Source organism: Chlorocebus sabaeus, chromosome 9 (assembly GCF_047675955.1).
Source record: "Chlorocebus sabaeus isolate Y175 chromosome 9, mChlSab1.0.hap1, whole genome shotgun sequence".
NCBI lineage: Eukaryota > Metazoa > Chordata > Mammalia > Primates > Cercopithecidae > Chlorocebus > Chlorocebus sabaeus.
In genome coordinates, this window is record NC_132912.1 from 71,378,572 (window position 1) to 71,398,077 (window position 19,506).

Below are 19,506 nucleotides of genomic sequence, written 5' to 3' on the forward strand. Positions count from 1 at the left end.
CATTAAGATAACTGGACCTCTTGGCTTCTTGGCTGGGCGCGGTGCTCACGCCTGTAATCCCAGCACTTTGGGAGTCCAAGGCGGGCAAATTGCCTGAGCTCAGGAGTATGAGACCAGCCTAGGCAACACAGTGAAACCCTGTCTCTACTAAAATACAAAAAAAAAAAAAAAAAAAAAAAAATTAGCCAGGTGTGGCAGCGTGCACCTGTAGTCCCAGCTACTCAGGAGGTTGAGGCAGGAGAATTGCTTGAACCCGGGAGGCAGAGGTTGCAGTGAGCTGAGATCGTGCCACTGCACTCCAGCCTGGGCAACAGAGTGAGACTCTATTTCTGAAAAAAAAAAAAAAAAAAAGCAACTGCACCTCTTGGCTTCTGATGGTTGAGTACTACCATCTGGCCTCTATTATTTTGGTACCCATTATTCCCACTGCTATTAATAAGCCCAGTTATGTAACAACATCAGCCCTGCCCGTCAGAGGAAAGCCACTGCAGATGGCTCAGAGGTGCTGATTGCTCTCACCAGGCTATTCTTTATTGCCTTGGCCTTCCTGCAAAACAGTCATCTGGTGGGTTTGCAAGGCTTATATAGTCAGTTGATTCTATCATGTGCATTTCCTTAATCCTATTGACCCCTTTTTCCATTGCCGGGCATGACAATTCTTGTATTTCCACTTCACTTAAGCGTGGGCTGTCACTTTCTCCAAGTGTCTAAGAGCCATTTTAGCAGAGTCTCAACACCTTCTCCCAGGGTTCTTGCCTGGGCATTAAAACCTGTATCCCAGGAGGGTACACTCACATTGCCAAACACTCCCTTATCCAACTTTGTGTTCTATTGCCATCCCTGGATCAAGGACTTCTAGAGTTAAGTTTTATAGACACCCTCTCAGCTTTTAAGGTCCACGTTAGCTATGTTCTACAGAACTTTCAGAGTATTTTACCTTTCCTCCTGAGCACGCCCAACACTTCCCTGTTGGTTTATACTGACTTCACTTTGATATTTATCTGCTGTCTAGGAAGGGAGGTGGGGACAGATCTTGAAGGAGGGTGCGTGTTATCTTTAAGGGTAGAGACCTCTTGATTGTCTTCAACAGGAAAACATTAGTTTTTTTGTTTTTTGATTGTTAGTTTTAGTTTTAGTTTTTGTTTTTTTTTTTTGGGACAGAGTCTCACTCTGTCACCCAGGCTGGAGTGCAGTGGCATGATCTCGGCTCGTTGCAAATTCCACCTCCCAGGTTCAAGTGATTCTCATACCTCAGTCTCCCGAGTAGGATTACAGGTGCTCGCCACCACAACCAGCTAATTTTTGTATTTTTAGTAGAGACAGGGTTTCACTATGTTGGCCAGGCTGGTCTTGAACTCCTGACCTTAAGTGATCTGCCTGCCTCAGCCTCCCAAAGTGCTGGGATTACAAGCATGAGCCACCACACCTGGCCAGCATTAGTCCTTAAAGCATGGGACTCTTCTGTAGATTCAGAGGTTCAAAGGAATCTGAGGATTTAAAACCTGAATGTATCAGCCCGGTTGTCTCCATCTCTCGGGGTCCCATTTTTCCCCGGTAAGGACTCTGAGCTTGCATAACACACTGGGCTAAGCTCACAATTTAATCTCAGTTCTGAAGCTGGGATCTGGACAGTGTAGCACAGAATCCATGACGGCAATGCAAGGAGGCTTTTCAGAACTAAGGGGAACAGAGATGGAACTATCTTTCAGGTGACGAAGTGCTTTGAGAGGTATAACCTTCTTGCTAAGGCGTCATTGTTTTCTTCGCCTGCTAGTTAGTATGATTTGATTCTGGTTACAAAACTTGTGTTTACTGTAGAATACGTTTAAAGTTGTTTTGTTGATAAGACTTCTAGAGAAACATCTGGCCAAAAATAACCATTTCCTGGGTTTAGAACAAGAGATCTGAGACAATTTAACCTTTGGTTATATTTCTGCTTTAATATATAGTAACATTTGAAAATACACAGATATCCAGGAAAAAAAGGTAAAGCAGTATGAGGTTTTGAGAGCACAACTGTGCTTTAATTTGGGAGTTATTGGGGGTGTTAGGTAACAGCAATCGTACTTGTAGATAAACATGTCCACTAGCTCTGCAAACACATTCAAAGGTAATAGTATATAGTACACTCCACACTGTAAAATATGTCAAATACCCCCACTCTACAAATTCACTGTGCTTCATTATTTTTTTGTTTTGTTTTTATAAGAAAAGGGGCATTTCTGTAATTCACAATCCAAGTCAGATTCTTAATTTAGGTATGAAATATTACCTGCCAATTTGCTTCTCAAACCATTTTTTTAAAAAAAATATATTCTTTAAAGCCATTTTATGGCCGTGGGAATCTAATTAATTTCATAATGATGTTGGCTGAATATGATACCAAAAAATGCAGGTATTTTCAAGAACAATAAGATAGGTAACAGCATTAAAGCATAATCCTTTAAGAATTCATGAGAAAAAAAGGATGATAAAACTTAAGCTTCTTTTTCAGATGTTTAAAAATGTCTATAAAATCCTTTGTCCCAAGGTTGATCATTTAACCATGGTACATAAAATATGCTAAATACATTGCCTGGTGTCAAGGTGGGAAAATTCTCTTTTATATCATAAAATCCTCTTCTAATCCATGTTGACCCAAGTCCTGGCTGTCTGAGGGCAGATTCCTGTCAAGAGACCTAAGGTTGTCATGGAAAGCATCACTTTCATCTACTGGTTGGTAATCCTGTTCCATTTCAGTTACGAAGCCACTCCCAGATCCTGATCCAGAGCCGGAGCCGGAACCTGATCCAGAATAGTCCTCAGAAAGCGGGAAGATACGATTCAAGTCCTGGATTCTTGTCTTTCTGAAGTATGAAAGAAAAATGGGAAAAAAACAGTAGAGTTTGATATGTGGGAAAGATAATTTTAACAGTTTTTTTTTAAGATAAGGAGACAAATAGAGTGATCTAGTTGCTTAAATTAAGAGATTTAAAAGCTTCCAAATTGTTCAATGTTTTAAAACCAACAAAAAAACAGATCAAATGTTCCTATCTGTTTGCCTATACTTATTGCACCGATCAACTCCACATCTACCTATTGCGGATAAACAGTGTTAATTTTGTTACCACTAGCATATACATTCTATATGTGAAATTTACTTAAGAAATCATTTTTATTTTTATTTTTTTAATTTTTATTTTTGGAGACAGAGTCTTGCTCTGTTGCCCAGGCTGGAGTGCAGTGGTGCCATCTCGGCTCACTGCAACCTCCACCTCCCGGGTTCAAGTGATTCTCCTGCCTCAGCCTCCCAAGTAGCTGGGACTACAGGTGTGCGCCACCACACCCGGCTAATTTTTGTATTTTTAGTAGAGATGGGGTTTCACCATATTGGCCAGGCTGGTCTTAAACTCCTGACCTTGTGAACCACCCACCTCAGCCTCCCAAAGTCCTGGGATTACAGGCGTGAGCCACTGCACCTGGCCCAAGAAATCATTTCTAAAACAAGGCCTCTTGGCCAGGTGTGGTGGCTCATGTCTGTAATCCAAGCACTTTGGGAGGCCAAGGTGGGTGATCAATTGAGGTCAGGAGCTCGAAACCAGCCTGACTAACATGGTGAAACCCTGTCTGTACTGAAAATACAAAAATTAGCCAGGTGTGGTGGCACACGCTTGTAATCCCAGCTAATCAGAAGGCTGTGGTGACAGAATCGCTTGAACCAGGGAGGCGAAGGTTGCAGTAAGCCAAGATCGCGCCATTGCACTCCAGCCTGGGCAACAGAGCAAGACCGTCTCAAAAAAAGACCTCTTTCTCTCTAAAGGAAGGACAAACTGCCAGGTGTGGTGGCTCACGCCTGTAATCCTAGCACTTTGGGAGACTGAGGCAGGTGGATCACCTGAGGTCAGGGTTTTGAGACCAGCTTGGCCAACATGGTGAAACCCCGTTTCTACTACAAATACAAAAATTAGCCGGCCATGGTGGTGCATGCCTGTAATCCCAGCTACTTAAGAGGCTGAAGCAGGAGAATCGCTTGAACCTGGGAGGCGGAAGTTGCGGTGAGCCGAGATCGTGCCAGCACACTCCAGTCTGGGCTACGAGAGCAAAATTCTGTACCCTCCACCAAAAAAAAAGAAAGGACAAACAACTAACAACTAAGTCAGCCCAGACAGATAACATTTTTTCCTAAATTAAAATTTCCATAAAAGTTCTAATAATTTACAGTGCTTCAACAAAGCTCACTTTTGAGAAATTCTTTGTAAGAAGCTAAGCTTTATATATATACCAGCATATAAACATTCAATTTCCTATCAAAAAATGACCCTGTCTCCAACTTGCATTCATTCAGCTGAAGAGTGCTGAAAGGTAAGGCTGCCTTCTGGGTTGACTGTGATGATTAGAAATTCAGAGCACAAAATGGTCCGAGCAATGGCGACAGCCCTTGGTGACAGAACGGGGCAACAAAGCATCAGGACAAAAGCTGAGTGTCACAGCTTACAAGTCATTTCCTCCATGAAAATAATAAACCACCAGCATATAACCAATTAGAGTTTTAATTCATGTACACATTCAATAAATATTTGTTGAACATCTGGTCCTTGTTTTGAGGGCCTGGGATAGAACAGAAGCAGACCAATGAAGCTCCTGCTCAAGAAGTTTTTATTTTAGTGGCGAAGACAGACAATAAAAAGTGAATAAATGAATCAGGAAAATCGTAGGTGGTACAGATAAATGAAATTGACTAATGTAATAGGGAGTGACCAGGTGGCTACTTTAGCCTGGGGTGTCAGAGCTGGAAACACAGATTTGGTAGTCAAACCCTTGGAACCAATGAGTTCATTGACAGAAACCATGTAGATAGAGAAGGGGGACCAGGCCACAGCCAGGGTCACACCAACATGTTAAATATTGAGCAGAGGAAAAAGCACAACCAGAGAAGTAGGAAGAAACAGGATAAGGCAGGGCATGTAAGCCCCAAGAAAAAAGCATTTCAAGGGAGGGGTCAACAATTTTTTTTTCTTTTTTTTTTTTTTTTTAAAGAAAGGGCCTCCTTCTGTTGTGTGGGCTGGAGTGCAGCGGCATGATCATGGCTCACTGCAGCCTCACCCTCCCAAACTCAAGCCGTCCTCCCACCTCAGCTTCCTTTGTAGCTGGGACCACAGGCGTGAGTCACCATGCCTGGCTAATTTTTCTATTTTTTGTAGATAGGGTCTCACTATGTTGCCCAGGCAGGCTCGTCTTGAACTCCTGAGCTCAAGTGATCCTCCTGCCTTGGCCTCCCAAAGTGCTGGGATTACATGCATGGCACAGTCAGCCATTTTTGAAGGCAATTAAGGGTCAAATAAGCTGAAAATAGAGAAGTAATCAGTGACTTTGTCAACCAGGGTGGAGTGTAGGAACAGAAGTCTAGCTGCAGAGGGGGTGAGGAAAGGAGGGGGCAGGCATGGGTGGCTCTTTCAGGAGATGTTATTGTGAAGAGGACCAGAGAAGGGCAACTGCTGGAGAGGACGCAGAGTCAAAGGAGAGATGTTGCCTGAACATAGGAGATACTAAAGTACTGAGATACTGATGGGAAGAAGTATACTGAGATACTGATGGGAAGAAGACACTGGGTTCGGAGAGATAACTGCAGAATGGAAGTCCTGGAGAAGATGCATGGGAAAAGGATGCTGGCCATAAAAAGAGGTGGCCTTGGAAGCTGCAACAGCCAGGGTCCAATCAGGAAACGTCTCCAGATATTTAACACAGAGGGAATTCCTCATACAGGTGACGGAGGAGAAGTGAAGCCAAATGGGGGATAGCGAGGTAACCCAGAGATTAGCAATAACAAGAAAATATTTCCCTCAGCCAGGTGCAGTGGCTCATGCTTGTAATTCCAGCACCTGGGGAGACTGAGGCAGGCAGATCAATTGAGATCAGAAGTTCAAGACAAGCCTGGTCAACATGGCAAAATCCCATCTCTACCAAAAATACAAAAATTAGCTGGGCATGGTGGCACGCCTGTAATCCCAGCTACTCAGGAGGCTGAGGCAGGTGAATCGCTTGAACCCGGGAGGCAGAGGTGGCAGTGAGCCAAGATCGCACCACTGCACTCCAGCCTGGGTAACAAGAGTGAGACTCTGAAAAAAAGAAAGAAAGAAGGAAAGAAAAGAAAAAGAAAGGAAGGAAGGAAGGAAGGAAGGAAGGAAGGAAGGAAGGAAGGAAGGAAGGAAGGAAGGAAGGAAGGAAGGAAGGAAAGGAAGGAAGGAAAGAAGGAAGGAGAAGAGAAGAGAAAAGAAGAGAAAAGAAAAGAAAAGAAAAAAGAAAAGAAAAGAAAAGAAAAACTTCCCTCTTTGGGCTACAGCTATAGTGGAACGAGGCTATTTCCTGAGCCCAGGGACTGGAGGGAGGCATCTGGTGGGAGCTGAGGCCATGGGCGAAACAGTCCTGCCCAAGGTGCCACCCAAGGCAGGGAGTAAGGAGAAGAAACATGCCTCTCTCCCTTCCTCCCAAGCTCTCAATCTCTCTTCCTTGCCTCCCATTGGCCAAAGTCAGCCACAGCCCTGGGGAGCCTGAGAAATGCAGACCCCAGGGGTCAGTTCTCCTCCCACCCCACAGCCAGTACAGAGCAGGGCCAGGGGAGGACAGGAGGATCCGAGGGCAAAAGGGCTTGGGATCGGCACAGAAGCAAGGACCATTCTTTTGTAATGACAGGAAGGAAAGCACAGGGTCAGGGTGAGAAGCAAAGTTACTGGCCTTGAGGAAGGAAAATAGAGATTTGAGCAGAGGAGGAACGGTGTGCAAGAGTTCTTTTGGAGAATTTGAGCTATTCTCTTAACATTTTGTTTTATTTTTTAATTTTAGTTTTAATTGTATTTATTTATTTTAAATGTATTTATTTATTTTGAGACAGGGTTTTACTCTGTCACCCTGGCTGGAGTGCAGTGCCACACCACGGCTCACTTCAGCCTTGACCTCTCAGGATCAAGCAATCCTCCTACCTCAGCCTCCCGAGTCACTGAGACCACAGGCATGCCTGGCTAGTTTTTGTATTTTTCTGTAGAGATGAGGTTTCTCCATGCTTGGCTAATTTTTGTATTTTTCTGTAGAGGCAGGGTTTCTCCATGTTACCCAGGCTGGTCTCAAAGCAATCTGCCTGCAATCTGCCTGCCTCGGCCTCCCAATCTGCCTGACTCAGCCTCTCAATATCTAGGATTACAGGCGTGCCACCATGCCCAGCTAATTTTTGTATTTTTAGTAGAAATGGGTTTCCGCCATGTTGGCCAGGCTGGTCTCCAACTCCTGACCTCAAGCAATCTGCCTCGGCCTCCCAAAGTGTTGGGATTACAGACATGAGTCACAGTGGCTGACCACTAAATTTTAAACAGAGACAGGGTCTTGCCGTGTTGCCCAGGCTGGTATCAAATTCTTGGCCTCAAGTGATCCTCCCACCTCAGTCTCCCAAACTGGGGGGATTACAGGCATGAGCCACTGCAGCCTAACATTTTAGACTTAAATGAATTAGTATTGAAACCAATGACTTAAAGTAATGGAGGATGCTGTAATATTACATTCAAACTTAATGCTGAGACCTTAAAGTATGAATGCAGGAGTAGGACTACAAAGTACAAAGTTGCATAATGAAGACTGTAATGATGTAATCACTAATGCAGTGAATACCAGTGATGGAGAAAGTCACCAGCGCTGGGAATGGTGGCACATGCCTGTAATTCCAGCACTTTGGGATGCTGAGGTGGGAGGACTGCTTGAGCTTAGGAGTACATGACCAGCCCGGGAAACATACAGAGACCCCCGTCTCTACAAAAATAATTTTTTTTTTTAAATTAGCTGGGCATGGTGCTCTGTGCCTGTGGTCCCAGCTACTAGGGAGGCTGAGGCAGGAAGATCACTTGAGGAGTTTGAGGCTGCAGTGAGCTATGATGACACCACTGCACTCCATCCTGGATGACAGAGAAGACCCTGTCTCAAAAAAAAAAAAAAAAAAGAGAAAGTCACCAGGATCCCAAAGTGATGTGAAATGTACCTGGTTTGGAGCACGATGAACCACCTGGCTTTGAGGATAGTGATTTTCTAGGTTTGAGCCTGGAGATTAAAACTTTTATGATAATCCTTTTCTTAGTATATATATTTTGCTACATCTTATAGCTTTAGTATTCATTGAATTAATGGTTTCTAATATAATTCAGTCTTTGTTACTCATGAATTTATATCAGGTCTTTTTTGCAAGTTTAAAGCAAGTTTTATCTGATCAAGAAGAGATTTGATTTTTGTTTTACAAGTCATGGCCAATTATTCTTCCTTTTCCTAATTTTTTTTTTTTTGAGACAGGGTCTCACTGTGTTGCCCAGGCTGGAGTGCAATGGCATAAATAGGGTTCACTGCAGGCTCAACCTAGGCTCAAGAGATTCTCCCACCTCAGCCTCCCGAGTAGCTGGGACCACAGGTGCACATCACCATGGCTGGCTCATTTTTGTATTTTTTGTAGAGACAGGGTCTTGCTGTATTGCCCAGGCTGGTCCCAAACCTCCTGGGCTCAAGGGATCCTCCCACCTCAGCCTCCCAAGGTGCTAGGATTATAGGCAAGAGCCTCTGCACCTGGCCATTTTTTAAAATAATTACCATCTAATTGAAGAACATTTTTTAATATAAAAAATATATTTGAAATAGAGATAGGGTCTCACTATGTTGCCCAGGCTGGTCTCAAACTCCTGGGCTCAAACAATTCTCCCGCGTCGGCCTCCCAAAGTGCTGGGATTACAGGCATGAGCCTCCATGCCTGGCAGAAGAACATTTTAATCACCTCCTCCAAGAAAAAAACCTCATACCCATTATCAGTCACTCCTTATTCTTCCCTTTCCCCAGCCCCTGGAACCCACTAAGCTACTTCCTGCCTCTAGGGATTTGCCTCTATTCTGGACATTTCATCTAAATTGAATCATACAATATGTGGCTTTTTGTGTCTGGCCTTCCTTCACTCTGCATAATGTTTCCAAGGTTTATCTATGTTGTAGCATGTGTCAGTACTTCATTCTTTTTATGACCCAATAATATTCCTTTGTATGCTTATATCACATTTTGCTTATCCATTCAGTTAATTATTGGATTTTAATATATAGTGTGTTCTGCTTACACAAATAAAACAATGTTCAATCATTTTCAATACCTGTTGATGAAAAGCCCTCAATGCTCCTGTCTACCATCCACAAAAAAACTTTCAAAAACAGGTGAATCACGTATACTCGCACATGTCATATGCCAGTGTATACAGTACAGTTTTACTATGTACTGCAGAGTAAGAGCCAAACTACCAAAGCAAGAGCTTGAATCAAAACACTTTGTACAGCTTGAAGAAAAACACTCCCACATCTGTGCCAAGAGGTTGTGAAATTACGGACACTTTAAAATTAGAGAAAAGGCCGGGCAAGGTGACTCATGCTTCTAATCCCAATACTTTGGGAGGCCGAGGCGGGTGGATCACCTGAGGTCAGGAGTTCGAGACCAGCCTGGCCAAAATGATGAAACCCCGTCTCTACTAAAAACACAAAAAATTAGGCTAGGCACGGTGGCTCACGCCTGTAATCCCAGCATTTTGGGAGGTCAAGTAGGCAGATCACTAGGTCAGGAGATTGAGACCATCTTGGCTAATAAGGTGAAACCCCATCTTTACTAAAAATACAAAAAAATTAGCTGAGAGTGGTGGCAGGCGCCTGTAGTCCCAGCTACTCTGGAGGCTGAAGTGGGAGAATGGCGTGAACCCAGGAGGTGGAGCTTACAGTGAGCCGAGAATGAGCCACTGCACTCCAGCCTGGGCAACAGAGCGAGACTCCATCTCAAAAAAAAAAAAAAAAAAAAAATTAGCTGGGCATGGTGGCAGCCACCCGAAATCCCAGCTGCTCGGGAGGCTGAAGCAGGAGAATCGCTTGAACCCAGGAGGTGGAGGTTGCAGTGAGCTGATACCGCACCATTGCACTCCAGCCTGGGCAAGAAAAGTGAAACTCTGTCTCAAATAAATAAATAAATAGAGAAAAGTCCACTTACGGAAAAAGGTCAGTCCTCAGCCGGGGGATCTTGTTGGATTCACTTGGAAGTAGGTCGAACATTGGTCCTTTTTCTTCAATGCAGTTTGCAGAATTACTGTCCGGATTGCAGCGCACCCATTGGTACCTGGCTGGATAACCTGCCCAACAAGGAACCCACATTGTTACTAAGTATCTACTACACAGCTTCTAATCACTCTGTCCTAAGAAGCTTTTATTTTTGCTTTTTTTCAAAACAAGGTCTCACTCTGCTGCCCAAGCTGGAGTGCAGTACTGTGATCATAGCTCACTGCAACCTTCAACTCCTGGGCTCAAGCCATTCTCCCACCCCAGCCTCCTGAGTAACTGGGACTACAGGCGCACCACCATGCCCAACTAGTTTTGCTTTGTTTTTTGTTTTTGTTTTGTTTTGTTTTGTTTTGTTTGGAGAGATGGGGTCTCACTATGTGCCCAGGCTGGTCTCAAATGCCTGGGCTCAGGCAATCCTCCTGCCTTGGCCTCCCAGAGTGCTGAGATTACAGGCATGAGCCACTGCACCCAGGCTGCCCTAAGAAGGTTTTAACTAAATAGATTCTAAATTTGGTAAAAGGCAAAATGTAGACAGATTTTATGCCCATTCACATAACAGCAGCACCCACTACGTGCCAGCGTTTTATATAAATTGTCCTTCTTACTACATTCCAAAAAGTAGCAGAGTTTAAAGTTAGAATAAGCCTTGGAATCAGCTGCCTGGAGGGAAGTCCCAGCTCTGCTGACTCGTTATGAAACCTTAACTTCTCTGAAGTCTTACTGTAATATGAAGATACTAATAGTGTCATAAGTCTATCACAAAAATTAAACGAGAAAATAAACATAAAGAATTTAACACAGTGCCAGGCACACAGTAAACACTTGATAATATTAACTATTGTTACTTTTGTACTATTATCTCAATTTTACACAAAAGAAAATTGCAGCCACACAGGCTCTAAGTAGAGAATCCAGGATTCCAACCCACATCTGACCCCAAAGCCCACATCTTTTCATAGAGATGAGTCAAATCAGGTTCAGAAAGGGGAAGGAACACACTGTATGGTACCCGTGGTATTACAGAATTCTAGTTCTTGTGTTTTAGGGCCATACAGGATCCTTAGGAATGAAAAGTAGATAACAATTTGTCCTGTGTCTTTGCACTCAGATTTCACAAGAACAAGTTTCCTCTATTCACAGAGGGCCAGGCAGCTTGGAATATCTGAGTCTCAGCTTCTTCTGAATTTCATTTCTATGGAAAAGGCTCCAAATCTGATGTTATAAGGTTATATAGGAGATTTATTTATTTATTTATTTATTTATTTATTTATTTATTTATTTTATTTTATTGAGAGAGAATCTTTCTCTGTCGCCCAGGCTGGAATGCAGTGGCACAATCTCGGCTCATGGCAGCCTCCGCCTCCCGGGTTCAAGCAATTTTTCTGCTTCACCCTCTAAAGTAACTGGGATTACAGGTGCTCACCACCACGCCCAGCTAATTTTTTGTATTTTTAGTAGAGATGGGGTTTCACCATGTTGCCCAAGTTGACCTCGAACTCCTGAGCTCAGGCAATCCACCCACTTCAGCCTCTGAAAGTGCAAGGATTACAGGCATGAGCCACTGTGCCCGGCCTATATAGGAGGTTCTTTATTAGCTAATGAAATAAAATCTTCCTTCCTCAACTTAGCAAAGACAAAGGCCTGGTGGCGAGAAATACTTCACTGCCCTTCAAAAAGTTCATCTCCTCCCCACTCCAAGCATACACTTTATTCTAATAAGTGCAACTAATAATTACCTAGCAAGAAGGAGCATGTCTAGGACTCTTGAAAGGCAGGAAGGGTGGTTTTAAAGCTCACCACAAAACAATGGAAAACACTCAGATAAATTACGAGGCATCAACTCATAAGAGAAGACTAACCAAATGAAGAAAAGTACTTTTTTTTTTTTTTTAAATACGAAGTCTCGCTCTGTTACCCGGGCTGGAGTACAGTGGTGCAATCTCGGCTCACTGCATCCTCTGCCTCCCAGGTTCAAGCGATTCTCCTGCCTCAGCCTCCTGAGTAGCTGGGATGACAGGTGCCCACAATCACACCCAGCTAACTTTTGTATTTTTAGTAGGGACAGGGTTTCATCATGTTGGCCAGGCTGGTCTTGAACTCCTGACCTCAGGTGATCCACCCACCTCGGTCTCCCAAAGTGCTGGGATTACAGGCGTGAGCCACCATGCCCAGTCAAAAGTACTTTTTATAGAAAAGATGGTGTGGCATTGTAGAAAAATCTATACTTAAAAATGAGTGAGAAGGTGAGAGGCGGGTAGGGCAATACCTTTTTTTTTTTTTTTTTTTTTTTTTTTTTAATAAAATAAAAGTAAAAATTAGGCTGGGTATGATAGCTCACTCCTGAAGTCCCAGCACTTTGGGAGACTGAGGTGGGAGGATCACTTGAGCCCAGGAGTTCAATACCAGGCTGGGCAACATAGACTCCCATCTCTGCCCAAAAAAAAAAAAAAAAAGATTTTAAAAATTAGCTGGATGTGGTAGCACGCACCTGTAGTCCCAGCTGCTTAAGAGGCTGAGACAGGAGGATTGCTTGAGCCTGGGAGGTCACAGTGAGCCAAGATTGCACGACTGCACCCCAGCCTGGGTGACAGAGCAGACTGTCTCACAAGAAAAAATTTACAAAATTAAAAATAAATAAAAATAACTGAGAAAATCAGAATACCACTTTGTGGGAATAAAAGTTTCAATTATATAAACAGACATGGGGGGAAACGGAAGGAAATACACAAAAATAACTGGTGGCAGAATCTTTTTTTCTTTTTCTCATTTTGTTTTCTAAATTGCTATAATAAACAATATTCCTCTAAAAACATAAACATTAAACACTTTAATATAGAAAACAGTAAATATTTTCCCATTGGATTTTCTTTGTTTTCTTTGTAACTATATATTATTCTATCATAATCTTTCCTGTGATTCCTGAGTATAGCTTACAATGTCTGGTCTGGGAGAACTGTTTGACCAAAATGAGTTAGCTCTGCCACTGCCTGGAGGCTGGGGATAAGGCAGGCAAAATTACTTTTCAATGTCTGCCCCTTACTGGCTGTGTGATCTTGGCCAACTTAAACTCCCTGTGCCTCAATTTTCTCATCTGTAGGATGGAGCAGTAATAGAGCTAATAATGAGATACAAATGTTAGGTTCTCAGAGTAGTGCCTAGGACGTAGTCAGAGCTCTTCACTGCTAGTTTCTCTCATGAGAAGGAGGACCACAATGGCCTATGATCTCTGATAGTGAACATCTTATAAATTTAAATTCAAATTCCTATTCTACCATTTAGTATCTCTAGGATTCTCAATTTATGGACTTTTTTTCTTTTCTTTTCTTTTTTTCTTTCTTTCTTTCTTTTTTTTTTTTTTTTTTTATTTTGAGAGAGAGTCTGGCTCTGTTGCCCAGGCTGGAGTGCTGTGGCACATTTCAGCTCACTGCAACCTCCGCCACCTGGGTTCAAGCTATTCTCCTGCCTCAGGCTCCCGAGTAGCTGGGATTACAGGCGCGTGTCACCATGCCCAGCTAATTTTTTGCATTTTTAGTAGAGACGGAGTTAACCAGGATGGTCTCGATCTGCTGACTTCGTGATCCACTCGCCTCGGCCTCCCAAAGTGCTGGGATAAGCCTCGGCGCCTGGCCTGGTTTGCCTCTTTCTTTCCTTTTGATTCTTTCCTGAGGTAGCATTAGTTTGGCATCTAATTGCTACTTATACGTCTCTTCCTGTAGGCGAAATAAAAATCCAGCATCTTCTCCAGCAGAGGGCGGTGTCTTCACACCTTATGCTGTCTAGACCAGCTCTGTCCAATAGAAACATAAAGCAAACCACATGGAGTTTTAAATGTTCTAGCGGCCATATTTTTAAAAGTAAAAAGTAACAGGTGAAATTAATTGTAATATATTTTATTTAACCTAAAAATATATTCAAACATTGTCCTTTAACATATAATCAATATAAAAGTTATTAATGGGATATTTTGCATTCTTTTCTTCTTACTAACGCTTCCAAATCGTGTGTATTTTGCATTCACAGCATGTCCCAATTTGGCCTCGCCACATTTCAAGTGTTCAGTAGCCACAAGCGACTTGTGGCTACCATATTGGACAGAGCAGGCCTAGGCAGTCCTGCAAGCCACTGACACACTGAATATCAAGCTGAGAAAATTGCTTACATAGGAAGCTAAACAGAAAAATAATGCTTAATGAGAAAGCATCCAGGTGAAAGACCACATCTTTTCACCAGCATGACAAATACAACTGTAGCAAATTAGTAAAAAATATTTCTAGGATACAAAATTCCCCCAGAGTTCAGAATCTCAGCTAATTAAAAATCGTAAGGAAGGCTTTCTTCTTGGGGATGATGAAAACATTCTAAAAGCAATTATGGTGATGGCTGCATGACTCTGAACATACTAAACAACACTGAATTGAACTTTTTTTTTTTTTTGAGACAGTCTTACTCCTCATCCAGACTGGAGTGCAGTGGTGCAATCTCAGCTAACTGCAACCTCTGCCTCCCAGGTTCAAGTGATTCTCCTGCCTCAGCCTCCCGAGTAGCTGGAATTACAGGTGCACACCACCACGCCCAGTTAATTTTTGTATTTTTAGTAGAGACAAGTTCTCCCCATGTTGGCCAGACTGGTCTCAAACTCCTGACCTCAAGTGATCCGCCTGCCTTGGCCTCCCAAAGTGCTGGAATTACAAGCATCAGCCACCACACCTGGCCTAATCATTGAATTAAACACTTTTAATGGGTGAATTGTACAGTATGTGAACACCATCTCAACAAAGCCATTTTAAAATTTTATAAATAAATCAAAACTAGAAGGACTCCCACTCCAAAAGTCTATCTAATTTGGGGCCGATGATATTAAATGTACTTTAAAATAAAGAACAAGTTACACACACTAAATTCTTGACATAGCTATTCAAGGGCGTTGGCAGGATGTGAAAATTTACAGTTCCAGCCCCTGTGGTTGTGAGAGTATCTTGACTCTATCTTGCTTGAGATAAATGTCTTGTGATTACAGTGAGTATGCTCATGGACAGAAATGTTATCTTCCTAAAAGGCCCACTGATGGGATTTGTTGGTTAATTGTGAGGTGGATTCCAAGGGAAAGAATGGTTTTTATTTGAATCCTATCCCTCACTGCCCACCTCCCCCACCACCCTGAATCCTCATACTTTCTATGAGTAAATGTTACCAAAGCAAACAACTTTCTCCAATAGTCCATACCTTTTTATATTATGGCACTAACTTTTCCCCCAACATAATCACAATGTACTAATTTTTTTTGTTTGTTTTTTGAGACGGAGTCTCAGTCTATCGCCCAGGCTGGAGTGCAGTGGCATGATCTTGGCTCACTGCATCCTCCACGTCCCAGGTTCAAGTGGTTCTCCTGCCTCAGCCTCTCGAGTAGCCGGGATTACAGGTGCATGCCACCATGTCTGGCTAATTTTTGTATTTTTAGTAGAGACGGGGGTTTCACCATGTTGGCCAGGCTGGTCTTTAACTCCTGACCTCAAGCAATCCACCTTCCTCGTTCTCCCAAAGTGCTAAGACTATAGACGTGAGCCACTGCACTGGGCCTAATTTCCTATTCTTAATGGAAACTTACTGCAGCCGTGTTAGAGAAACTTAAGCAGCAACTACCATGAAGGGGAAAAGAAGACCATTTGATTCATTCAGAATGGTAGCATTATCTAAGCCGGAGTGACTTCCTCCTGGTCTATCAATTCCACAGGACGGATAAGCTTCCCCAACTCTTGCATGGTTTGACAAGCTATAAAAAGCTCTTAAGTTTACTTTCAATTTCTCCCTCAGTTCAGTGGGAAACATTATAGCAAGGGCTGCAGTCAAAGGAGTTTTTGTTTGTTTGTTTGTTTAAATAAAGAAAACCTCTAATTCATGAGCTGCAGTAGAAAGTTAATTCTGACCTTGAAATTAGACAACCAGTTTAGTCATTAATTAGTTGTAATGGGTCTTGGGCATGACTCACAAATTTTTTGCAAGAGGTTGATGTATAGAGCAAATGAGATGAGAAATGTCAGATCCAGTTTTCTCCTCTATAATTAATGCTAATTCCTCCTCACAGGGAATGTGTTGATAATTACCAGAGAATGGATGTGAAATCACTTTACAAACAGCAGCACAATGAGTGGATCAATATCGTTCCTGTGAGCTAGGAGATAGTATACAGTGGACACATGGGGGCCTGGCCCCCTTGGTTGCACCTGTTCATGGATATTCCATTTTTTTTTCTTTATGGGCATCATTGGAAAAGAGAGGCAATAAGAGTGTAGCATTCACAGGCCTCATCAAATCCCCTGGAGATAGATTAGTCATCTGTGCTCTCCAGCGTTACCCACACATCCCCAAATTTCCATTTCTTTGTGCTCAGTAGACACAATCTTACCCCACATCTTTACTTGGGTTTGACTAATAGTAAAAATATACCACCATCAAATTCATATGTTGAAGTTCTAACCCACAGAATCCCACAGTGTGAAATTGTTCAGAAATAGGGTCACTGCAGATATAGTTAGTTAAGATGAGGCCATTAGGGTGGCCTTGATCCAATGTCTGGTAACCTTCTAAGAAGACGGTATTAAGACACGGATGCATGGAGGAAAGACCATGTGCAGACAAGGGAGAAGGTGCCATCTATAAGCCAAGGAGAGAGTCCTCAGAATGCGACCAATCCTGCCAGCACCTTGATCTTGGACTGTGAGGAACTGTGAGGAAATAAACTTCTGTTGTTTAAGCCACTCAGTCTGTGGTACTTTGTTATGGCAACCTGAGCAAACCATTATAGTAACCTGAAATGGTTTTGAATATGCTCAGTAAAAGCAAGCCAAAAGCCTAGTTGATTTGATCAGCCAAACCAAGGGGCTAGATAAACACTTTTTACAAGACAGGAAGAATGTTGTCGAATAATATCTGGCATTGCGTGGAGGTATGAGGAAATGGTGTCACGACTCTTCACATCACAGCCTTGTGCTGCAGTCACTCACACGTGCAGCCAGTCGGGGACATCTATTTCCCTGCATGCTCAGATGTGGGCACAGGCCCTTGAGCCCGATACCAAGAGCCTTTTTTCGGAAACACCCTAGTTTGTCAGTTTCTCCCTTGTCTCTTTCTATGGTTTCCTTTTCTAACAAAGAGCTAAACCTATGAGGTCATGGCATAAATGCTAGTATTCTATACAATTTCATGATGAATTATTTTCTTTCTTTCTTTCCCTTTCTTTCTTTCCTTTCTCTCTCTTTCTCTCTTCCTCTCTTTCTTTCTTTCTGACAGAGTCTTGCACTGTCACCTGGGCTGGAGTACAGTGGTGTGATCTCAGCTCACTGCAACCTCTGCCTCCCAGGTTCAAGCAATTGAGCCTCAGCCTCCTAAGTAGCTGGGATGACAGGTGCGTGCCACCACACCAGGCTAATTTTTTTTGTAATTTTAGTAGAGATGGGGTTTCACTATGTTGGCCAGGGTGGTTTCGAACTCCTGACCTCATGATCTGCCTGCCTTGGCCTCCCAAAGTGCTGGGATTACAGGTGTGAGCCACCACGCCCGGCCTTCTTCATTTCTTTCTAATAAATACTGTGCAAGGAAAGTTTTTGTTTTCATTCTAGTTTTCCTTAATGAATCTTAGTGGGAAATTCATGTTTCTGGGAAATTTTGAAAACCTAAAGACTTACATATCTCTGGTTAGGATATGCTCAGCACCATCTGGCCACTCAAGACTGTACTAAAGTATGGACCTCATTACTCTCGATCTTGTCAGACCACATGGTTATTTGGGAATTATTTCATCAAGCTGAAGATATTCCCCAAAATATCCCAGGGAAGCCTGTTCCCTAAAACTGACAACGTTTTATATTTTAAAAATACATAGATTAATAAAGTTCCAGAAATATTACTTCCTCTTTTTTCAGTATTAGCATAACTAGAAGAAAATTATTTTATAAATTTCCAACATAAAATAAATGTCTCTGCGATCATCTGTAAGATTTCATCTCCACCGGAAGCAAGATCATGACAACCCAAAGTCGCTTTGACGAAACAAATCTAGAAAACGTGTGTCATTGTGACTCAACATTTCCCTTACCATTTGGCCTAACCTAATGTTTTTCGACTATAAGCTCAGCCATCTCTCTATCGAGCCATGATCTCTGTCTTATTTAGACATGATTCCTTATTTACCAAAGAAGAACAAATGGTATTTTTCTTACAAGCCTATCATTTTCATTGTCTCAGTCATTAGAGGTTTTAAGTTGTTTCAGAGTCTGACTAAACAACACTAAATGATAGATAAACGTAGGAAGATATTTCCGAATATGATGTTTCTCTGAGCAACAGTATAAATACCAAATTATTTGGCCTTCTCTTTAAAATCTGAGAGGGTTTACATTAACTATGTCTAACCATAATTGAGTTTTCAGTAAGAACCAAATTTATCTTTTAAAAAAAAAAGAAGAAGAAAAAATACACACAGTCAGATTCACTCCAATTGGAATACAACAACTCCCAGTATTAAAATAACGATGACACCGTCACAGCGCACTAGAACTTGGGGCTGATGTAGACACTGAGGGGTAGGCAGAAACCCCCAAACACTCAAAGGTGCCATCTTCTCCATGCAACACGCACAGGAGTCATTTTCTGGATTCCTTGAGCTTTTTAAAATGTATAAACCTCACATTTTCATCCCAAAATAGCACATTTCAATCATTGTAAGAGTTTACAAGGATGCACAGGCCGCCCAGTTTAATTTTTCTTGGTACCAAACTTAACTGAACTCATATTAAAGGGTTTGGCGACCCCAAATCCTTCTTCTTTACCTCCTTTCCCACAATATTTATTATACATTCTATGCCTTAAAATGAATCTAATGACTTGTATGGACTATGGGGCTTACAGAGAAGATGGCTGGGGAACAAGACTCCTGAATCTTACCTTGAACTGAGGATTCCAGAACCAGGATGAGGGCAAGAGCCAGGACGAGCCGACTGCATTTGAGTAGCTTCTGCATCATGACCAACTCACTCCAGCTCTCCCGGCTGCACGCCAACTTCTTGATTAGGAAATGTAGCAGGGTGCTCTCTGTCCCTTTTAGAAAAGGTTCCAAAACCTCAAACCCTGCCCAGAACACACGTCACAATTTCCTGAACAAATAGAAAGAGATCCACATCAAAACCCAGAAAGAAAGGGGGGAGGGGGGGGAACACAGTAAAATAACTATTCATACCCATTATGAAACTGTACTGGACTCCCCCCAGGCCTGCTTTTTCAAAAGTTTTGTTGTTTGCCACTTGCCTGCCAGAAATTTTTTTCCCCTACTGAAACAGTAGAATCAGCATTTGGGACAGTTTGTTTTTCCTTTCCTTAGGTATTTTTAGTAGAGACAGGGTTTCACCTCAGGTAACAATCTAAACACGAG

The 19,506-nt window shown here is 42.5% G+C and overlaps 1 protein-coding gene across 2 annotated transcripts; it reads right to left on the reverse strand.

Annotated features, from left to right (window-relative positions):
• Nucleotides 1-1,913: 1,913 nt before the first annotated feature.
• On the reverse strand, nt 1,914-19,231 carry SRGN (serglycin). Of its 2 annotated transcripts, XM_007963231.3 has the most exons (3): nt 19,023-19,231; nt 10,015-10,153; nt 1,914-2,846 (listed from the first exon to the last, which is right to left on the reverse strand). In XM_007963231.3, exons 1-3 carry the CDS (start codon nt 19,099-19,101, stop codon nt 2,603-2,605), a joined length of 462 nt encoding a protein of 153 aa, XP_007961422.1. In that variant the 5' UTR covers nt 19,102-19,231; the 3' UTR covers nt 1,914-2,602. The 2 variants fall into 2 exon arrangements, with proteins under 2 accessions (XP_007961422.1, XP_037865069.1); XM_038009141.2 differs by lacking the exon at nt 10,015-10,153.
• Between the last annotated feature and the right edge of the window lie 275 nt (nt 19,232-19,506).

Excerpts from the sequence above, each read along its gene's own strand:
- SRGN (XM_007963231.3), bottom strand. The coding sequence starts at position 19,101 with ATGATGCAGAAGCTACTCAAATGCAGTCGGCTCGTCCTGGCTCTTGCC. Across the intron at positions 10,154-19,022 it reads TCTGGAATCCTCAGTTCAAG|GTTATCCAGCCAGGTACCAA; the intron begins GTAAGATTCAGG and ends CTTGTTGGGCAG. Across the intron at positions 2,847-10,014 it reads CTGAGGACTGACCTTTTTCC|AAAGACAAGAATCCAGGACT; the intron begins GTAAGTGGACTT and ends TTCATACTTCAG.